The sequence below is a fragment of the Petromyzon marinus genome, chromosome 39 (assembly GCF_048934315.1).
Source record: "Petromyzon marinus isolate PM22_M1 ecotype Great Lakes invasive population chromosome 39, UKy_Petmar_22M1.pri1.0, whole genome shotgun sequence".
Taxonomy (NCBI): Eukaryota; Metazoa; Chordata; class Hyperoartia; order Petromyzontiformes; family Petromyzontidae; genus Petromyzon; species Petromyzon marinus.
The window spans coordinates 8,846,694-8,866,073 of NC_133705.1; the positions used below are offsets into that span (position 1 = coordinate 8,846,694).

General features: G+C 45.8%; 1 protein-coding gene across 1 annotated transcript in view; it reads right to left on the minus strand.

The window, feature by feature from the left end:
* Window positions 1-19,380, minus strand: part of LOC103091722 (tyrosine-protein phosphatase non-receptor type 11) — an 88,453-nt gene that overhangs the window by 33,871 nt on the left and 35,202 nt on the right. The window contains exons 3-6 of the mRNA XM_032968302.2: window positions 16,138-16,332; window positions 6,543-6,735; window positions 5,201-5,317; window positions 4,574-4,687 (exon numbers count right to left, since the gene is read on the minus strand). Of these exons, the coding sequence (XP_032824193.2) occupies window positions 4,574-4,687; window positions 5,201-5,317; window positions 6,543-6,735; window positions 16,138-16,332 (619 nt within the window). The remainder of the gene's footprint in view (window positions 1-4,573; window positions 4,688-5,200; window positions 5,318-6,542; window positions 6,736-16,137; window positions 16,333-19,380) is intronic.

A 19,380-nucleotide genomic window follows, 5' to 3' on the forward strand; every position in this document is an offset into this window, starting at 1 on the left:
TGGTGCAAGGGGTTGAAACGGGGCACCCAGTTTGGTTGCTGTTGCGACGGCGTTTTGTTGTTGTTTACACCTTGTGTTTTTATGGCATTCTTTGTTTCGTGTATTCAAAACTTTTTCCTTCGGGTTTTCATTTACTCAAGAATTGTTATAAATAGGACGTATCCCTTATATATATACAATTATTGTACGGCACTGCGAGATGCAATTGGCGTGAATGATGCCGTATAAAATGAAATGTATCATTTATTGGTACAATTTTCACCCTTTCTTTGTAGCACAGCACCTGGGGGGCCTCTCCAGCACAGTTGCACCACCTGTATGCTCAGTAGATGTGCCACAGAGCTCGCCGTTGGCATGGTCAGATGACGGGCTGTGTAGATACGAAGAGCGAAACAGAAATTCTACTGAAGGGTACCGTTTATAGTTATGGTCAACCTGCTCCGACCCCTCTCGGCTCACTCTGTCTTTCACCTCTGTTCGATTTTTTTCCCCGGCCCTTTAAACAAACCAATTCCTCTCCTTGTTCCAAGTCATCAAGGCTGAAGACTTGTATCTGTTCGTCCATATAGGGCGCCACGGTGGCAAGATGTTAACTACCTCACCTGGTATACAGGAGGTCGTAGGTTCGACCCCGACGCCTGTATATTTGAAGTTTGCATGTCTTTCACCCCGTGGTCGCGTGGACTTTTCTCCGGGTCCTCCGGTTTTTCCCTCCACATTTAGAAACATGCGTTCAGAGTAATTGGCTGCTATAAATTTCCATGTAATAAGCCACTTCGTTGGGCTATCATTTGTGGCAAGGTTGCTTCTAAAAAAAGAGCTATATAGCTCAGTGGGCCTTACCAGATAAAATAAAAAAGTTTATAATTGTTTAGTTTATATAACAATCCTTTGTCAATCCACTGCTGGATAAAGGCCTCCACAACCCTTTGCGGGTCTTGTGGGATTGTTTGGCCATGCTGGTCGTTGTGGATTGGTGGCATACACCCGAGCGAACAGAAGTACAGTACACAATATTTTTTTTTACACTGCCCTCTGCTGCCAACAGTGTTGTAAACCCACTTAGGAGGCATCGCAATCCGAAATCACGCCACATTGTGAATTACATTTTTTGGAAGGCCAAAAGGCAAATTGTGAATGAATGCGAGCACTGTGTCTTAATATCGGGCATGCCCTGACAGCTCCCATGTGTGACCGGCAGTGTCAATCGCACATTAATTCACAGCGGTTTCGTTTTGTTCATCGCTCATTAATGATTCACGACGGCAAGAGGAGGGAGAAGAGCTCGCAAAGTCGTGGGGGATGTGGTGGAATAAACAACGGTGGTGGGTGGCTATAGCCAAGGCTTCTGAGTGCTCTCCTGTGTCTGTCTTGTCTCTTTAGAAGCCGTGTGCTCTTCAAGAGACGGGAACGACTGGGGCCGGTGCAGAACCGTTCCGTACGCGGCCGACGGCGAGGCGCTCTACCCCGACCACCCCACACCCGTGCCAAGGATTCCACGGTGCAGCCAACGCATGGGCCAAAACTAATAAAAGGCAGCTGATGGCAGCATGTGATGCCTTCACTGCCCTCCCATGCCCCCATTGTTTGCCCCAACACGAAGTGGCATTCATCGTTGTCGACCATTATAAATCCACTGCTGGATTGGGGGGGGCCTCTCCAAGGCATCGCAATCTTTTACGGTCTCACGACATAACAATCCAGAGCGCCTGCACACCAGCCGAGTTCATCGTTCCGTCTCTGCGGTAGATTCAAGAGCCGAATGGCTCACAGGGCTATACCAAATAAATGAAACTAACTTAAACTAAACTATGTCCTCTCAGGCGTGTTCGTTCCTGCAACTGTCACTCCGTCGTTATTCCCAACCACCGGGCCACCAACCCTTCTATAGCGACAAATCCCGCCATCGATCACTTACTTTTCTAAAAAATCCTTAACCTCAATGTCGTCTAATTAATTTGTTCCTCTCTCTATCTCCATGGCATTACAAGCGCGCATCTAGCCATGCTTCTCTCTGTACTTTTTGGCAGCCGCAGTTGCCTCTGTGTAGCCAGGTAAGCGCATGTCGGGGACAACGAGTGAGTCACATGCTGTTGCTGCTTATCGCTGAAAAGCGGTGGGAAACCTGCTTAAATGGGCAGGAAATTGTGGGGAAGAGAGAAAAAAAATCTGCCGTTTTTTCCTCCCCCCCCCCCCAGTTACTTATTGGAGTAAACTGCCTTTCATTCAACGGGTGATTTGGATCGTGACTCATGGCAAAGGAGGAAAGGAGCAAACACAAAGGCCCACAGAAAACAGGTGCAACATTAGAGAGCAGCACACAAAACGTGGAAGCCAGGAAGGACTATGAAAACAAAAACAAGTGAGGACGTGCAAAAACATACCAACTGTGCAAGCTCATGTTGAAGAAATCCAAGTTTCATCCCAACTGTTCAATCCGAGATGTTGAATTTAAAACCAAAAGTAGACACGGGAAGCATTCAATGATGCCACTTAAGTTAAAATAATTTGATTAGTGAATTACACACCTAAATACAGTATTTCTGATTGGCAAACATCACCAGTAGAAACTGCCTGAGCAAATATTCAAGGCTCCGGTGGGCATATCCAGGAAAAGTGGGAAAGTCAACGCTTTCCAACGGAGTTCAAATCATTTAACGACTGGACATCTGTGAAAAAGGACGTTATAGCTCATGGGATTGCTCCAGAATAAATAATTATTCTGATCCATGGGTTTGCTCTTTACATCGGAGGTGGGGGTGGGGTACAAAAACTGCCACAGGGATCATTCAATGTGAACCAAACTGCAGTATATGGTTCTGTTGCTTTTCGGGATTTACCACTTTAATAAAATACAACCAAATCTGCTAAAGTTTCGTCCAAAACTTGGGAGACAAGAACCAAATCTAACACATAGTTTTTTTCCCCAACTTATTGTTTTTTAAAAGCTACCTCATGTTCTTGGGTCTTTCGGTAAAGTCACGTAGATAGGTTCAAAGAAAATGCCAAAGAAAACACAAAAAACGACGACGTTTCGATCGCAACACAAGCTGTCGTCTTTTTTTTTTTTCCCCCGATGACGAACGCTTGTGTTGCGATCGAAACGTCGTCGTTTTTTGTCACAAAAGCTTTAAGTCAAAAGCTAACTCGTCGTACGTTTGCCTACGCCCCCCCCCCCCCACCCATCGTTCACTGCTGCAAACGCCCCCCCGGGCTCGCTGTCGGTAAAGCTTGAGAGCACCCTCGCGACCCGGCGACTGCGAGCATGGGCTTGCGGTGCCGTACTTATCGCCCATCTTATCCACTCTTCCGCAAGCGCCCGGGGACTGCGCGCGCATTGGCGGAGGGGTAACCGACGGGGGAAAAGCGCACGCAAACGCTCGGCTCTCTTTCTCTCTCTCAACCCGGCTACTGCTGAGGCAGCTCGATGGCTAGCCGCCCACACTCAGGGCTTGTTGTTGTTGTTGTCGTCGTCGTCCGATTAACGCGGTTGGTTACGTACGGTGCGGAAGACGTGGAACGTACCAAACGTACATACGTTGCTGTTTCCATATTGTAAAGGCACAAGTCAATTGTGCCTTTACAATAGCAGTTTGAAAGAGCTTGTCGGTCAACCCTGTTTGTCACCGTCAAGTGTGGCGGCTGTGCACGCGAAAGGCCCCTTTGTCAATTCACTCCTGGACGAGGGTTTCTCCCCAAGCCGTGAAGTTTCTCAGAGGTTATTTTATCGTACATTGGCCGGCAGAGACGAGCGCATAGACGAGTGTTCTTTACTAATTTTCAGAGGGGGGGGGGGGGGGCACTTTCACCGATAAGATATCATAAGTGTGTGAAGGCCGCCACACATTTGAAACCATTGGGGTTTGACAGCACGATGATGGAGGGGTGTTTTCACATTTTTGTATTGTCGGCGGCCGCACGTCATCAGGGGCCGCACTCAAGGCCATGTGGGGCCGCCAGTGGCCCATGGGTCTTGCAATGAAGAACACGGACATAAGACATGGTACAGTTAGAATGATGGATTTTCCTACACCGTCTGACAAATTAAACCCCCGCCCCCCCCGTGCCAGCCCACAACAATCTAGTCGCCCATCGAAGCAATATCCAGGCTCAAAATCTTGCTCAGCTTGCCGGGATCTGGACGAGATTGGGTGCTGTCCAGGAGATTTTGAGCTGCTTCATATTTTGGCCAAAAAAATTACAAATAGTACGGGAATATACGTATGTATATATATTTAACTTCTTTTTGAACCGTACGTAGCCAACCGTGTTAATTAAAAGTGCAGGGGAAGGACAAACTAAAAAAGCAGTTAGAAAAAAAACGAGTTGTCAATCTAGACTTAAAAGTGCATAGGCTCCAGTGGCTTCCTAATAACGGAAAGGACAAGCATTCCAGACGGCCGCAGAAGCGCATCTGAAAGCGCGCGATGCAGTGACCATCTTTATTCGATGGTCAGCCAAAGGCGGCTGCGAGGATGACCGGAGTTCGTGTGATAGTTTATTACTCTTTGACGAGATCAGCAAGGTATCATAACACGGCACGGGGGTTTTCACACGGACTCCGGAATCTCACCTCAAATTCTTCCCAGAAGCCCTGCTTTGACTTGTCCATGCTGTCAGCGGTCTTGCTCAGCTCCTTGACACGGTGCTCGATGCTCGAAGCGCTAATTCGGGTGGCGTTGAACGGCTGCCTCGGCGCAGAGGGTGAGAAATATACCATCGGAATAATCGTCATCCAAGTGCGGCAAGTCCTCGTTTAACGCACCAGGAGATGCATCTTTGGAAAGTGCCGCGCGAAGCAAAAAACGCATTCAGTGGAAACGATTTCCCCATATCAGATAAGGCCTACTTGAGCTGTAGAGCTCTATTTCAGGACTGATCTCGCCACAAATGATAGCTCAACGAAGTGGCTTATCATGTGGAGGGAAAAACAGGAGGAGCCGGAGAAAAATCCACGGGACCACGGGGAGCAAGACACGCAAACTCCAAATATACAGCCATCATCACGGTCGGGATTGAACCCACGAACTCATGCATACCAGGGGAGGTCTATTTACCTATTATCTAGAGACCTTATCAGAGACTGGGCCCATCATCCTCCTGTGTGAACAGAACCACGTAACGTGGGATAGAGCAGGCCTTCCTGGACTGGACGCGAGCCGCACGAGCACAGAGAGCGGGATGACACTTCGGCACCCACCTGCTTGAGGTGCACCACCGTCCCAGAGGTCTCCACCATGGGGTTCTTCTTGTAGTGCTCCACCAGGTCGGTGAGGGAGTCGAACTTGTCACCACCACCCACGTCGTACTTGCCGTCCTAAGCATAGGGGGGCGGGGGAAAGGTCAAAATAGAGGTTAGGTGACAGATTTACTTAGGAAAGCAATGAATAAATAGAGGACGGTTTTGTATTGGCTATATTTAATTTTATTACTCTTTATTTTTACATTATGAGACCTCCTTTGCCAGTAACAAGATATAGGAATAGGTTTTACCCTTTTAACTGGCACAAAAACTGACACCTTTATTCAAGGAATCATGTTTGCAATAACCACAACACAAGCAGTCAAAATGCAAACAAAAAACACAACTCTGATAATAATATGCACTGTCCTTGAACTGTCCTTGAACATGATGCCTTGAATAAAGGTGTCAGTTTTTGTGCCAGTTAAAAGGGTAAAACCTATTCCTATATCTTGTTACTAGCAAAGGAGGTCTCATAATGTAAATGCTCACCCCGAGCGCTCAATACTCTGATAGTGCGCTGTTTTTGAGTTGTACGCCTTTTGGCGTCTTCTGGTCCAACACCAATGGAGACTAGGCTTTAAGAAAAGCCGTCTCGGGTGTGGACCAATCAAATTCAAGGACAGTGCATATTATTATCAGAGTTGTCTCTTTTGTTTGCATTTTGACTGCTTGTGTTGTGGTTATTGCAAACATGATGCCTTGAATAAAGGTGTCAGTTTTTTTGTGCCAGTTAAAAGGGTAAAACCTATTCCTTTATTACTCTTGTTACGACTTCGCTTGTTTAACCAGGATTGCCACACTCAGTCTCAATACATCTTTTAGGAGGGCCCTGCCAGGTTGTTATATGTAATTTGAGTAATTTGAGATGTTTGGCCAAAACAAGTTACATTGAGTGCACCTCCGATTAGCACGGTTGGCTACGTATGGTGCGAAAGGAGTTCAACAGACCATACACATATCTTGTTTTATTTAATCTATGGGAGGAAACCGGAGTACAAGGAGGAAACCCACGCAGAACATGGGGAGAGAGAACGGGACAACGTCACACAGAATGTTTCATCACTAATATTGACGTGCTAAACAGAGCCACGCTGTGTCCTCTTCCCCTCGGCTACAGCTCCTCCACACATTACGACAAAGCCTCCTTGTATCCTGTCCCATCAGCTACAGTTCCTCCACACACTCAAGAGGCTGCTCCATTCCGACTTGCCATCTGCCACTTTCCGTGACGGCTGCAACATTGTTTATCGCCGCGCCTCCGAATTTAGCAAGACGCCGTCCTCCACCCACGTCGCACCTGGAATCGAATCATGATGTGCGTGATCTTGGGCCGAATCTCGTTGTTGTCGAGGCGGTCCTCGCTCGTGCGCACCGACAGCACGAAGTCTCCGGGCTTGCTTTGACTCTCGCGCACCAGGAAGCTGCCCGCACGCCCCTTCTCCGTCAGCAGCTTCTCGGCATCGCGCCCACTGATATGACCGTGGAACCAACTGCTCACGCAGAGTGCCAAGGTGAGGAGGGCAGCACGAAGATGGATGGGGCCACGGTTAGAATCAATCATCGTCGTCGTCGTTAGCATCTTCATTATCATCAGCCGTTGTCTATGCGCTGTGGGATGAAGGCATCTACAAATCTGTATCTTCTTTTTATCATCGTCATCATCAGCTGCAGTAAATCCATTGCTTGGTGAAGGCCTCCTCAAGCCCATCTCTAGCACCCTTACCCAAGATTCACCATAACCCAATGTCCAGCTCATCTCATCGTCATCGATGTTCTTCGCACTTTCGGATGAAGGCCTCCTCACGCCATCGCCGCTACAATATATTTCACTCCTGAAAATGTATCGATCTCATGGCACCATCTCCATGGTGATTGGGCCCCTCTCCTTTGGCTGCCATTTTTTCGCCGGTCTTGTCTATTGGCCATCGTCCAATACAGCGATACAGGAGTCGAACGCGTTAATGAATTGGCCGTCCATCTGTCTCTAACTGGGAAAGGGGACACAATCACTCCTGTAAACATGATCCAATGTAAATGTACAGTTTCGTAAAAAGTTGCATCACTCTTGGGATTAACCCCATTCAAAACCGGCCACATTGATCAAAGGAATTGTCCATGCACTCCCTGGCAGAACCGCTATCCAAGCCCCATCGTGGTCTAGAGACGTACCGCTTGGAGCGATCACTACCATTATGAACAAAGCAGGCAGAAAAACTAAAATAAAATAACTATCGGTACCGAGGTTTCCACTCGGCCATGAGGGAGGGCATGTGGTACAGTTTGGCGCCAGGTATAATAGAGTGTGGTCGTATCGCTACACTTCTCTGCGGTGAATACAATGTCTTTAAAATCAACGGCGCTGTGCATCTCTAAATAAAATTAACGCCGAGCCGCTTACATATTCCAAGATTCAGCGGTGAATGGGACCCACCCTGCAACTTGCAGACGTCTCAGAACGGGAAAGGGTTAATCGCTCATGAATCACTCCCGAGGACAAACGGCATTTTTGGAGAGCATTACACAAGCTATGGATAAGCATGGTTTTTCTTTGTTGTTATTGATCCAAGAGGGATGATGGCCATTGACCCTTACGACCTTCGAATGATAGAGCCACTCAGCTGGATTGCATTAAGGTAGAGAATAAATTATATTACCTCGGCTACCTGACTTAAAAAAAAGCGAAGCCTCTTCAACCAATGCTACTGGGTATCAACATTTGACATTATGGTCAGGAGCCGCATAAAAACCTATTACGTTGTTCGCATACATAAGACGTGCACCAAAATTCCAACGGGCGATATTAAAAAAAAAAATCGTAATATATATTACATCGGTAAAGTTACGATGCGCGGGCAAGAGCAAAATCAATTGGAGGCAAATAAACTTAACTGCCGTTGAATTTCCGCAAAGCTCATTTTCAGTAGGACTGATTTACGGGTCAATATGAGCGGCAGTACGTTTTTACAAGACGAACAGTGCAGGGAAGGAGCAGATAGGCCAGGCCAGGCCATGAAGCAAGCCCACACGAACAGAGCCCATGGGTTATTGTGAGGACCACATACGTTTGCATGAAAATCGATTAAAAACGTTCTCAAGCGTAAAAAAAGTTTCATCGTCTCGTCCCAGTCCCCGATGACTGGACAAAAAAAAGCAGGTGTGTTATATTCACTTGGATCAGCTCAGGATATATATATATAAAAATACTGGTTGATAGGCATGCGTAAAAACTGCACGCCCAAGGGAGACGTGAAACGGCACCATCCAACGTTAAAAAAGAGGTCTACTGAAGTTGACTCCACAAGTAGTTCTGTGGTATCAGAAATTCTGAAGCCATCTCATGACGTAACAATGCAAAGTTCTGTTGGAAAAAAACGTCTGCAAGGAACGTTTCTTAACCTGATGACGTGAAATTACTCCAGCAAAATTATAATTGGCGATAACATTTTGCAAATATATTCTCGGTTCTTTCGGTAAAGTCACGTAGAAGGGAAACAATAAATTAATAAAAAATATAAAACAATAAAATTGTCACGACGTTTCGACTGCAACACAAGCAATCATCATCAGGTGTGAAAACCACAACAAGAAATGTTGCAGTCGAAACGTCGTGAGAATTTTATTGTTGTGAAAACCACAACAAGAAATTTCTTGTTGTGGTTTTCACACCTGATGATGATTGCTTGTGTTGCAGTCGAAACGTCCTGAGAATTTTATTGTTTTATATTTTTATTATTTTATTGTTTCCCTTCTACGTGACTTTACCGAAAGAACCAAGAATATGAATCCCTGCAGTCACGAAAGTTTTAAATCAACATTTTGCAAACCTCAAGGTGAAAACTGAATGTGGGAGAACATTTAATAGGCAGTGTGTGTGTGTGTAACGACACACTTAATTATCATGGGCTTAATAAATAGCGTACATGTTCTCTTGCATGTTTAATAACACTAATAATATTTGTGCTTAAAATTAAATAAATTCACGTCAAACGAGGACCTGCATCGTAAAGTGACGTTCATTGCCGGTAATAAATTGATTCAAGCAAGCGTGACTGCTAATGAGACACTGAAATTCGAAACTGGTCCAGAGTTTGCTAGTCTTGAATCAATGCTGCCGAAATTATGCGTTCCCACAAAACCGTGCAGTCGATGCGTTCTGTAATTTATTTTTTTAATGTGGAGAGATGGATGGTATGAAGGAGACATTTGATGCTTAGGTATTATTTTGCATTTATATGGCTCTTAAATGCCTTGGCATCTCAACGCGCCTAATATGCCATCCCATCTCAAATATTTGTAGGGGACCAAAGCAGATATGACAATCTACCCATGTGTGAATTAAGTCGTCCACATATCTTCATTACACGTTTGGCAGGTAGTTATATACCAGCTGTACATTTTATGCACATCAGAGATTATCTCGCCATGTATAGAGGAGTACTGTGAGTAACCATGAGGGGGCGAACAGAAGGAGGTGTGAGCGGGTTGACAGTCAAGGATGACGTAACGTCACGGATGGTGTAAGAGGTAGCTTCGGGAACAAAGGCGGGTCCGAGCTGGGGGGAGGAGCCACCCGAGGGGTTCTCAAGGGGGACCCCGTGACGGAGGCGGGGTTGTTGTGGGAAGCCAAGGTAAGGATCGGCTGATGGGAGTCTCTCCCTCCTCGTCGCGGAGCGGTGTTGGCTGAACCCCCGCTCCGGGCAGACGAGTGGGAGAGCCAAGCGGATAGCCGAGGATAGGGTCCAGAGAGTTCAGTAAGGTTCGGCTAGGAGAGGGTTCCTCTCTCCTCGTCGCGGAAGCAGTGTTGGCTGAACCCCCGCTCCGGAAGACGAGTGAGAGAGCCCCAAAGGACAGCCGAGGGCAGGACCCAAATAGTATTCAGTGTCCGGGGTAAAGGACCTAGATAGAGCGCACCTACACTGGTGTGAGCGTAGTGTCGAGTGTGACAGTGGCTTAATAAACGGCAACAGCCCTTATAGTCAGTTTAACACGTAGGCCTTCGCGACCAATATTATTATGAGCCCTTATAGTATTACTCATCCCCGCGTGGTTCTACTGCACAACATGTATGGATGCATTTGCCAAGACAAGTTCAAACACATTTGGCATGTAGGTCTGCATTTAATAATGTACAAAGATGATTAGTTTCAGCCAGTGTAAATTATGATACTGGACTACATAAAACTTACATTCGTCAATAACTCTGCCTTAAAAGGAGAAATATTAGGCCACATTTCAGGCATTGGCCCTACTTTCATTGCGCATAAATGTTACTGGACTATAGATGTTATCAGTGTGGTGGGTATTCTATGTGCGACGTAAGTTACTTCGCAAAAGTTGAGATGTTAAAGTTTGGCGTTCAGAGATGGGCGTTTCATTCATGTCTGTGTACCTACATGGATCAGAAACAGAGGCTTTAACGAATCACACAAGAAGCTTATGCTCTTCGAGGGGTAGGTTAGCACCCATAGAATTCTAGGAATCTCACGGCTTCATGCCGTAATCAACATGGCAATATTGGATTATAAACATAGCAAGGAAGCATTGTAGAGGTCATCAGGGAGAGGAGGTTGAGTGATGAAGATGTTCACGTTGCTTTTATTAATAATTTCATAAAGAATAATCCGACATTCTCCAGATGATACGACGCTCGGGAAAGAAAGATGCAACCTGTGTGTTGGTGCATCGCTCAAACGTTGTGAAACTCCCTTCCCCTGTGTGTGTCGAGAGAAGGGAGTACAGCAAAAATGTGGACTCCACCTGTTTCGTCTGTATGGGATAGAGTGTTTCCCCCTCACATGCGTGGTTTTTACCCCGGCTGCTCTGGTTGCCTCCAACATAGAAAGCACTCACGAATTGGATTGATGACACTTAATACATAGAGGACTGCGGAGCTTTGGCAATTGGTGACACCGGCTATCACATAGCTGCCTTCCAGGCTGTGTGGTTCCTCAAGCCTGCGAGTCGTTCTCGCTCTTAGAGAGCGATTGAATGCTGTGTGCACGTTAAAAGTTTAAATAATTCTAATTGTAAAGTTATACGAAAATGTTTTGTTACAACACGGCTGCATGCCGTAATCAACAAACAATTGTTGTAACTTTCTGACCATCCCCACTAACTGGACATCTGTGAAAAAAAGCTTCATAGCTCATCGGATTTCTCCAGGATAAATAAAGATTCTGATTCAGACGTACCTATTGGATTACAATACAGCTTTTCTCGAAAATTCAGGGAATAAATTGCACCTTATAGTCTGGGCAACAGGGTAATTTTATATGCGTGTATATATAGCTTTACACAATGAAAGCCTCGTCAAATTCCAAGGGGGAAAAAAAGAGATGTGTGTTCGAGTAGAGGAGGCAAGTTACAACATTGACAAGCACCGAAGGAGTGAAGCTTCGACTCTCCTGCGAGAAGACGAGGCGCGTCGGCACGGCGAGAGAGGGGAGACTTGAATCTCGATGCAATCCACAGCGAACAACACGGTGGCTATCTCGGCGAATTGAAATACTAATTTCTTCGGAACCCCTTTTTGCGTTAAGTTTGCTGTCCTTTCCCCCGCACCTCCAACTTAGTACGGTTGGCTACGTACGGTGCAAAAGAAGTTGTACATACAAACGAAACACGCTCGGGCCAATTCATCTCACGGTGTCTCTCGCAAAGGGGTTTGGTTTTCCATGCAGCCCTAAACGACTTTTACTTGATTCATCGATTGGCTGGATGCTGTGACCGAACAGATTAACGCGCTCACTTTCCACGGCAAGGTCGCTGCAGTTTGTGAACGCGTCCGTGTGGGAACCTTTTGAACGCGATCCCCTCTTACTTTTATTCGGATGCTCCGGTTTCCTTCCAAAGGCAATTTGCTCCCGAGAGATAAGCGCGATGAAGAAGGACCACTGCCCGAAATGTCTCCGATTTCATATTTATATATATATTCTTTAAAGGCAGTGTTGTTAACAGTTGTGATGAGGTTTATTTATTCCGCTTGTGTACCACTGCCAACATAACAGCATCAGCAAATCATTTGTTTCATTCAAGAGGTAGACTGGTAAAAACAAACATTAAAAAGCATGACCCCTTCTGAAAGGGAACCTTAAGAGTAAGTCAGTTTTTTTTTTCTCTCCTGAATAAACAGTATATGCTATTAGATTACTTAAGCACTCAACACAAATGAAATTAACAGATAAGTAATGAAATGAAATAGAGTACGTGTCACCGTAATAAGAGCTCCATTTTTGAACGGACCACATCTGTTCTTCGATCACGGGTGACTGACACTGATCGGGAATCTAAAATTACTTCATTCTTTCTTTGCCCTTCCCTTCTCATGAAATCAGTGCTAATGGGGCCAGACAACCTTCTAAACAAGAAAGTACAAAAAGCCGAGCTGACACGCAGCGGGTTGACTCGGTAGGTTAACCTTGCACGTACTGACCGATAACATTTCCATTTCATTAATGAACACGAGCGGTATTGAATGTTTTCAAGCGTCACGCTGTGCGGCGATGTTTAACGTTACGAAGTCAGGCATGCAAAATTGAATTTAAATATGATATGTTTAATTGTTACGCTATACCGTTTTGAAAAATCACTCCCCGCCTTACTCTCGCTTGCATCCAGAGGTACACACACACACACACATCATCCTGTTGCATTTCCCAACAGGAAGCGCTTTCACTTGAGATCCGAGCTCCCGTTAACAAGCTGATGATGCTGGGTGTAGTCTCCAGTGAAACGTCGGTAACCGTTTATGAATGTTGTGAGATTCCTCTCCAACGGTATCACCAGTGGTGCCTCCTTGAGGGTTTTACGACACATGCTTTTTTACACGACCTAACCCATAAGAAAACAATTAATGAATGAACATTTTTTTATTTGTTCCAAAAGCTTGCCGTCCGACTTTTCGTCAGTTCATATTTATCTTTGGGAGCAAACTCTCCAAGCTTATTTTTTTCGTTCCTCAATAATTTCCCACGCATTTTTCAAGCTGAATTCGACTACGGAAACCATTGCACGCCTAGTTTATAACATTTTAAAATTCCGACGAAAAAAAATGCATTCGCTTTCACAAGTTTCGACTCCAGCCAAGATTATGCATGGTCTTGCAACACGGCATCAGGTGCGGCTCTTGAATATTTAAAAAAAAAATCCATGCAGCTACAGCATCACAAAAAACGCAGGCGTGCAGGACAGGACTACAGCAGTTCATCGTGTAATTTCCCTTCAGGTTTTTACGGCTTATTTCGGTGGATTAATGACCCGGCGCAGCCATCAGCAAAAGACGGACAGCCTAATTCTGCTCTTTATTTCACCGTATATCATAGCCCGCCTGCGTTATAAAGTGCACCGGGGAGGAGGGGGGGGTGGACGAGCCCGTGCCTTGCTAGGCACTCGCATGCACGCACGCAATGAACCCATTGCCCTCGCACGTCGAAGAGTGCTGAAGAAAACAACAAAAAACCCAATACCCAGCAGCTGTCCAACCCCTGATACGTATTCCAAACAGTAGAAACTCCTGCCACTGGGAATTAACCATGGGAATTCCTGCTTGCTCCCCCCCCCCCCTGTGCTGTGATGCAGGAGTCGCGACCCCAGGGAGAGGGGCCGAGGGCCGATTGCCACGTCAGTCGGTCAATCACGACGTCAAACAGAAGAGGTCAGCGGGGAATTTCCGCAGCCTGACGCGTGCGGTCCCATGCCGTGAAGTGGACTTAAAGACAACTGCAACCCTACTGCAGCTGTTATCCGAAAGGCATTTCAGTAGTCATGTTTATTAATTACTCCGATAGAATAACAAGGGCAGCTGTGCGGACTGGCTCGGGAAAGTTTCACCCACCACCACCCCGGCAGCCCCCTTCATTACTTTTATCGTTTTCTTGACAGGCCGCCTTCCATGTTCAGGACATTCCAACGAATCCTCAGCACTGCGAATACTATTTGGTTTGTCGTAGCTTGGCTAACGCAGCTCATGGCAACACACAGATCAAAGCACACGGAACAAGCGTATTTCTCCTTAGTTGTTCTAACATAACGAGATACAAACCAATGGACGTGTTCTTGCCTGCCCAGCGCACGCGCAAGCTCTCCTGCTGCGAGTTTGGCTGCAAGACCATGTGGTTTCTCAACTGTCATACTGCGCGTGGAAATCCTTTTATAGACTAAAAAAGATGTAACTAACATATAGCATTTTATCCATCCACTTCTAAATTAGGGCCTCCCCACTCCTTTTGGTCGTGGTTTTTTTTTTACCACACTTCATTACCCTGGAGAGTGCAGGTTCGTGCAAAGGGTGTACAGCACTGGTAAGGCTAATCGCTCGTGGCTGGTATTCGCCGTGGCCCAGAATCAAATGGAGATCACTGGGTCCAAAGCATAATACGCTAACCAATGCGCCACCGCTCCATCTCCTATTCTGTGAAAATACAACTAACAATAACAGCTGGTATTCTTGGTTCTTTCGGTAAAGTCACGTAGAAGGGAAACAATAAAATAATAAAAATATAAAACAATTAAATTGTCACGACGTTTCGACTGCCTGTGTTGCAGTCGACAATAAACTTCTCACGACGTTTCGACTGCTTATGTTGCAGTCGAAACGTCGTGATAATTTTGTTGTTTTATATTTTTATTATGTTATTGTTTCCCTTCTACGCGACTTTACCGAAAGAACCAAGGATATGAATCCCTGCAGTCACAAAAGCTTTAAATAAAAAAATAACTGCTGGTGTTTGGCACCATGCCTCGTACAGTTTTTGGCTTTATAGCAAAAAGTGCTTTACCAACGCAAGAAACCAATAACCGGTAGCGTCTCTTTGTGGGGAAAAAAAAAAAACTACAATCGTGCCCGTGTCGACGCAACCCAGGAAAACAAATAGCTCTTATCGTGCAGATAAATCCCTCGGCAACGCACGCAGGTTCAAAACGTCACATTCAATGTTCGCAAAAAGTAAGTGGGCTTGTGTGGGGCACGTCACTAGAAGGGATGATGGCCGGTGGTTGAGACTAAAAACAGTGGCAGGCCAAAGGCAGAAAAATCCATTGAGAGAGAGAATGTCCTCCGCACAGATGGAGCGATGAGATCGGCTCGTGTGCAGGTGCTAGAAAGATCGTTACATTTTAGGAGCATGAGAGAGAGAGAGCGGCAGCATGGGGAGGCTTTCATTCAGGAGAGGATGGATCACGGCGAATGATGATGACGATGAAATAAAATAACTTGGATTATGTTTCCTAGAGTGTTGAATATTGGTTAGACACTTCATAACTGCTGTTTCTCGCAGATGAATGAAATTTCCATCAAGATCATCAATAGATACAAGTACTGGCTAATACGTTGTTTTGAGCCACCAACTACTTAAAATTATAACTCTTTATTGGGTGACCCAAAACCACCACTATTGAGATACAGGTTTAAATCTAAATAGCCAACCATAATTAAATTGGGTTCTCAGGTATAGCGAGTTCGTGGCCTCAGCCTGGTCACCAGTGAGTGCGTAAAATTACCTTTACATTAAGCTTGTTTTTCACTTAATTTGGCTAAATTCCAGCTCTGACAATGAAAACAACATCGGTTTGACTACCACGCGACAAACGCATCTCTACGCAAGCAGGGGCGTGAGAAAACGTGTCAACTCCTAGTTTGCGGATATAAAAAAAGGGTCACTTGAAGGGGATCTCACAAACACTCTGTACACCCCCCCCCCTTCCACGGCGCCATCCTCTTAACAGATGTGGCGATACCCTGGTTTGGCAAGAGACGCGAACAGACGCTTAAGCCTCATGACTGCAAAGTCGGCACAAAGATCAGAATATAAAAATGGGGAAAAATGTTTCGTCCCGCCACCCCCTCCCCCGGCCTGCGTCGACTTCCGTCGGCATTGTGTGGGCCTCCGCCATACCGCTCAGACGTGGGGTCGGCGCAGTTGAGCGGGAACCGCAGCTCGATGATGTCTCCGTTCTTCTCGCGCAGCTGACCCTGGTAATCCGTGTAGTACTGCACGAGTTCGGCGAGTGTTGCGAACTTCTCACCGCCGTACAGGTCGTAGTAGTCGCCCGTGTTCTGGATCTTGATGTGCGTCACCTCGCCGTTCCGCCTGCAATCCGTCCGTCAAAGAGATGAGGATTTGTTTACGCTTACTGATGCGGTCGGCGGTGGCGGCCGCGAGACGCTTGACGAATGCGCGAAATACGAATCACATCCGAGGAAGATACGGGGGGGGGGGGGGGGTGGGGGGAGGAGAGGGGAAAGAAAAATAAGGAAAGACGACAAATACAGCAATGGTAGATAAAAGACGAGCAATACAGAGACAAACAGCGGACTTGTGCACAAAAAGTAGGGTAACAGAGAGCCACCACCAACCACAACCCACCATCATCATCTAAACACCTCACCCCTACCAGTACCATCACCCACTACCACCAGCTAAAACCCACCAAATGACCACTGCTTACCATCGCCAACCACCCAATCACCGCTACCATCCCATCACCACTACTACTCACCGCCACTAACCACAAACCACCCGCCCACCATCCAAAAACCTCCCCCGACACATTATTACCCAGCACTTGCAATCGCAACCTCACACAGCTGCACTGCAAAGGTAGAAAGCATAGGGATGCCGTGGTGGCAATAAGTTAACTGCCTCACCTGGAATACAGGAGGTAGTTGGTTCGATCCCAACCCTGACGCCTGTTGTATGTCTGGAGTTCTCCCCGTGTTTGCATGCATTTTTCTCCGGGTCCTCCGGATTTTCCCTCTACATTTTCTAGGCATTTCCACGTGACGATAAACCACTGTGATGAGCTATCATTTGTGGTCATGCCGCTTCTGAAAAATAAATTTTCATCATTTATTTAATAAAAATTATAAGTGTACTGGAACACCTAAACGTGTCCCAACATCTCAATCATTGAGTGCCCTGCTTCGAGATGATTGACCAATTATTTAGTTTGTGCTTCAGTGCTGGGCCAAGTGACACCAGGTTAGAGAAGGAATACGCAATGCAAAAAAAACGTTGGTAAGTCTCGATCTGTCCGTAGGCTTTGTGTTCCATTTTTAAGTTTAGTTAAAAAGAAACCAAACTTTAGAAAAAACAAGTCAACCGCTGCCCTCCGTAGGATTCTAGCGACGTAAATGCATTGGCGCTGTGTTAAAACATACGAGGATGACGTCGCAGCAACATCGAGAGTGCCATAATAGTGCATTTGACGGTTTGAATTTATCCTGTTTGTTACACGCATGGTCTCGTTTAGGCAGTTTGCTGGCCAATTAACAAGGGAGATCCGTGGTGCTTCGTGGGCACATCAGCAACAACAAGAAAACAAAGACTAAAACCATCAATATTGCAGAGGAGTACAGGGGTTCTTACAGGAACCCTTACAGTCTTGTTCTTTCTCACCAACAATGATTCAAAGTTAAGTTGGACAGCCTGGGATACGCACCTTAACCCTTTTCCGTTCCGAGACGTCTGCAAGTTGCAGGATAGGCCCTGTTCACTGCTGAATCTCGGAACGTGCGAAGAGGCTGAGCATTAATTGTATTTAGAGGCGGAGTGCCATTGTTTTTAAAGACACTGTAATCATGGTAGAGAACTGTAGCGACAAGACCGTACTCTATGTTAGCTGGCGCCAAACTGTGCCACATGCCCTGCCACATGGCCTTGTGGGAGCCTCGGTACCGATAAGGTAATTTCATTTTTTCTTCCGGTTCTGAATCGGAAGAAAAACCTATGACGTATATGTACATGATTAAAATGAGAAAGGGTTAAGTAGTTATCGGGACGATGGGAGTTCAGCAATCATTATCTTGAATCTACCTTTAAGAACTCAATTTATTTATAAATTCAATTATGGTTCCTTGGGCTTGTAGTGTTTAGCGATTGGGCTAAGGCGACCTCAATGCTTTCGTAAAGTACATAAAAGCACAGCTGTATTACATTGCAATAATACAAAGACAATTAATGAGTCATTCACAATTTACAAGAGAGCCAGGATACTGATAATTATCATCATCATTTAAATCGATCGCTCATTATTGTCGTTGGCCGCTTGATGTTTTGGGCCCTTTGGGCCTGTGCTCAGTAACTGTGGAGAGAAAAAAAAGCTCTTCAGGGTCATAAGAACAAAACCCTACAAGGTAAAACCACTCCACATGGAGTAGAGACATGAACAGTGTTGTTGTTGTGTGTTTATTATGAACAGTTTGAGAATCACAATCAGGCCAACTGGCAATGTTTCCAAAGCTAGAGCATTGACAGTGCTACTTAAACATAGACATAAAAATACACGGGAAATGGCTTATTGACAATAAAAAAACATGTTATATACTCCGAGCTACCAACTTGATCGACGCTGCTATTTAACCAATTGTATCGCAATTGAGCTCTTGGCCTCATCTTACGAGACCAATCCATTCAGAACTCTTGCAAGGCACTGTGTCCCCAGCGCATGGTAGATTTTGGCCAACGGAACGTGATGTCACCGAACCATTCTGAAATTCCTTCAAGCGACCTTTTCTTATCTACACACTATGGAGGAGATCACTTTCCCACACACGCCCTTCAACACAGAAATGTTCATTGCAAGGCTACCTAAACTGGTACTTAAAACTTTTCGGATCTAGGAAATCAGCTAAATTTCGTTAAAACCAAAAAGTTCATGCTTTTTTTCCCCTCACGAGGAATGAATTCATTGGTGACTGGGCTGAGACCATCACCCCACTCCACTTGAGAACCCAGTTTTATTGCAGGAGGCCGAAACCCAGATTTGAACCCAAGATTTCGGCCGTGCCAGCTCAGTCCTCTGACCCACTGAGCCACCCCAATAGACACAGTACAGACGGTCCCCACTTTTGTGACAACGCATTCCTGTAAAATTCCCGTCATGAGAATTGGATCGTCGTAAATCAGACCCTATTTTACCATAGACAGTAAAAACAATAGAAACATCACTTGCCACACCAAGTAACAGCAGAAACCAGATTGACTCTGTTCAAATGTGTTGTGTTGGAAGATGCGCTGTCAAACAATTTTCCTGCGTCGCAAACCGATTCGTGGTGGCGTTATATAAACAATGTAAATGTGGATCGTGTATATCAGACTGTCCCACGTAAACTGGAGACCACCTGTATTTGAAAGCGA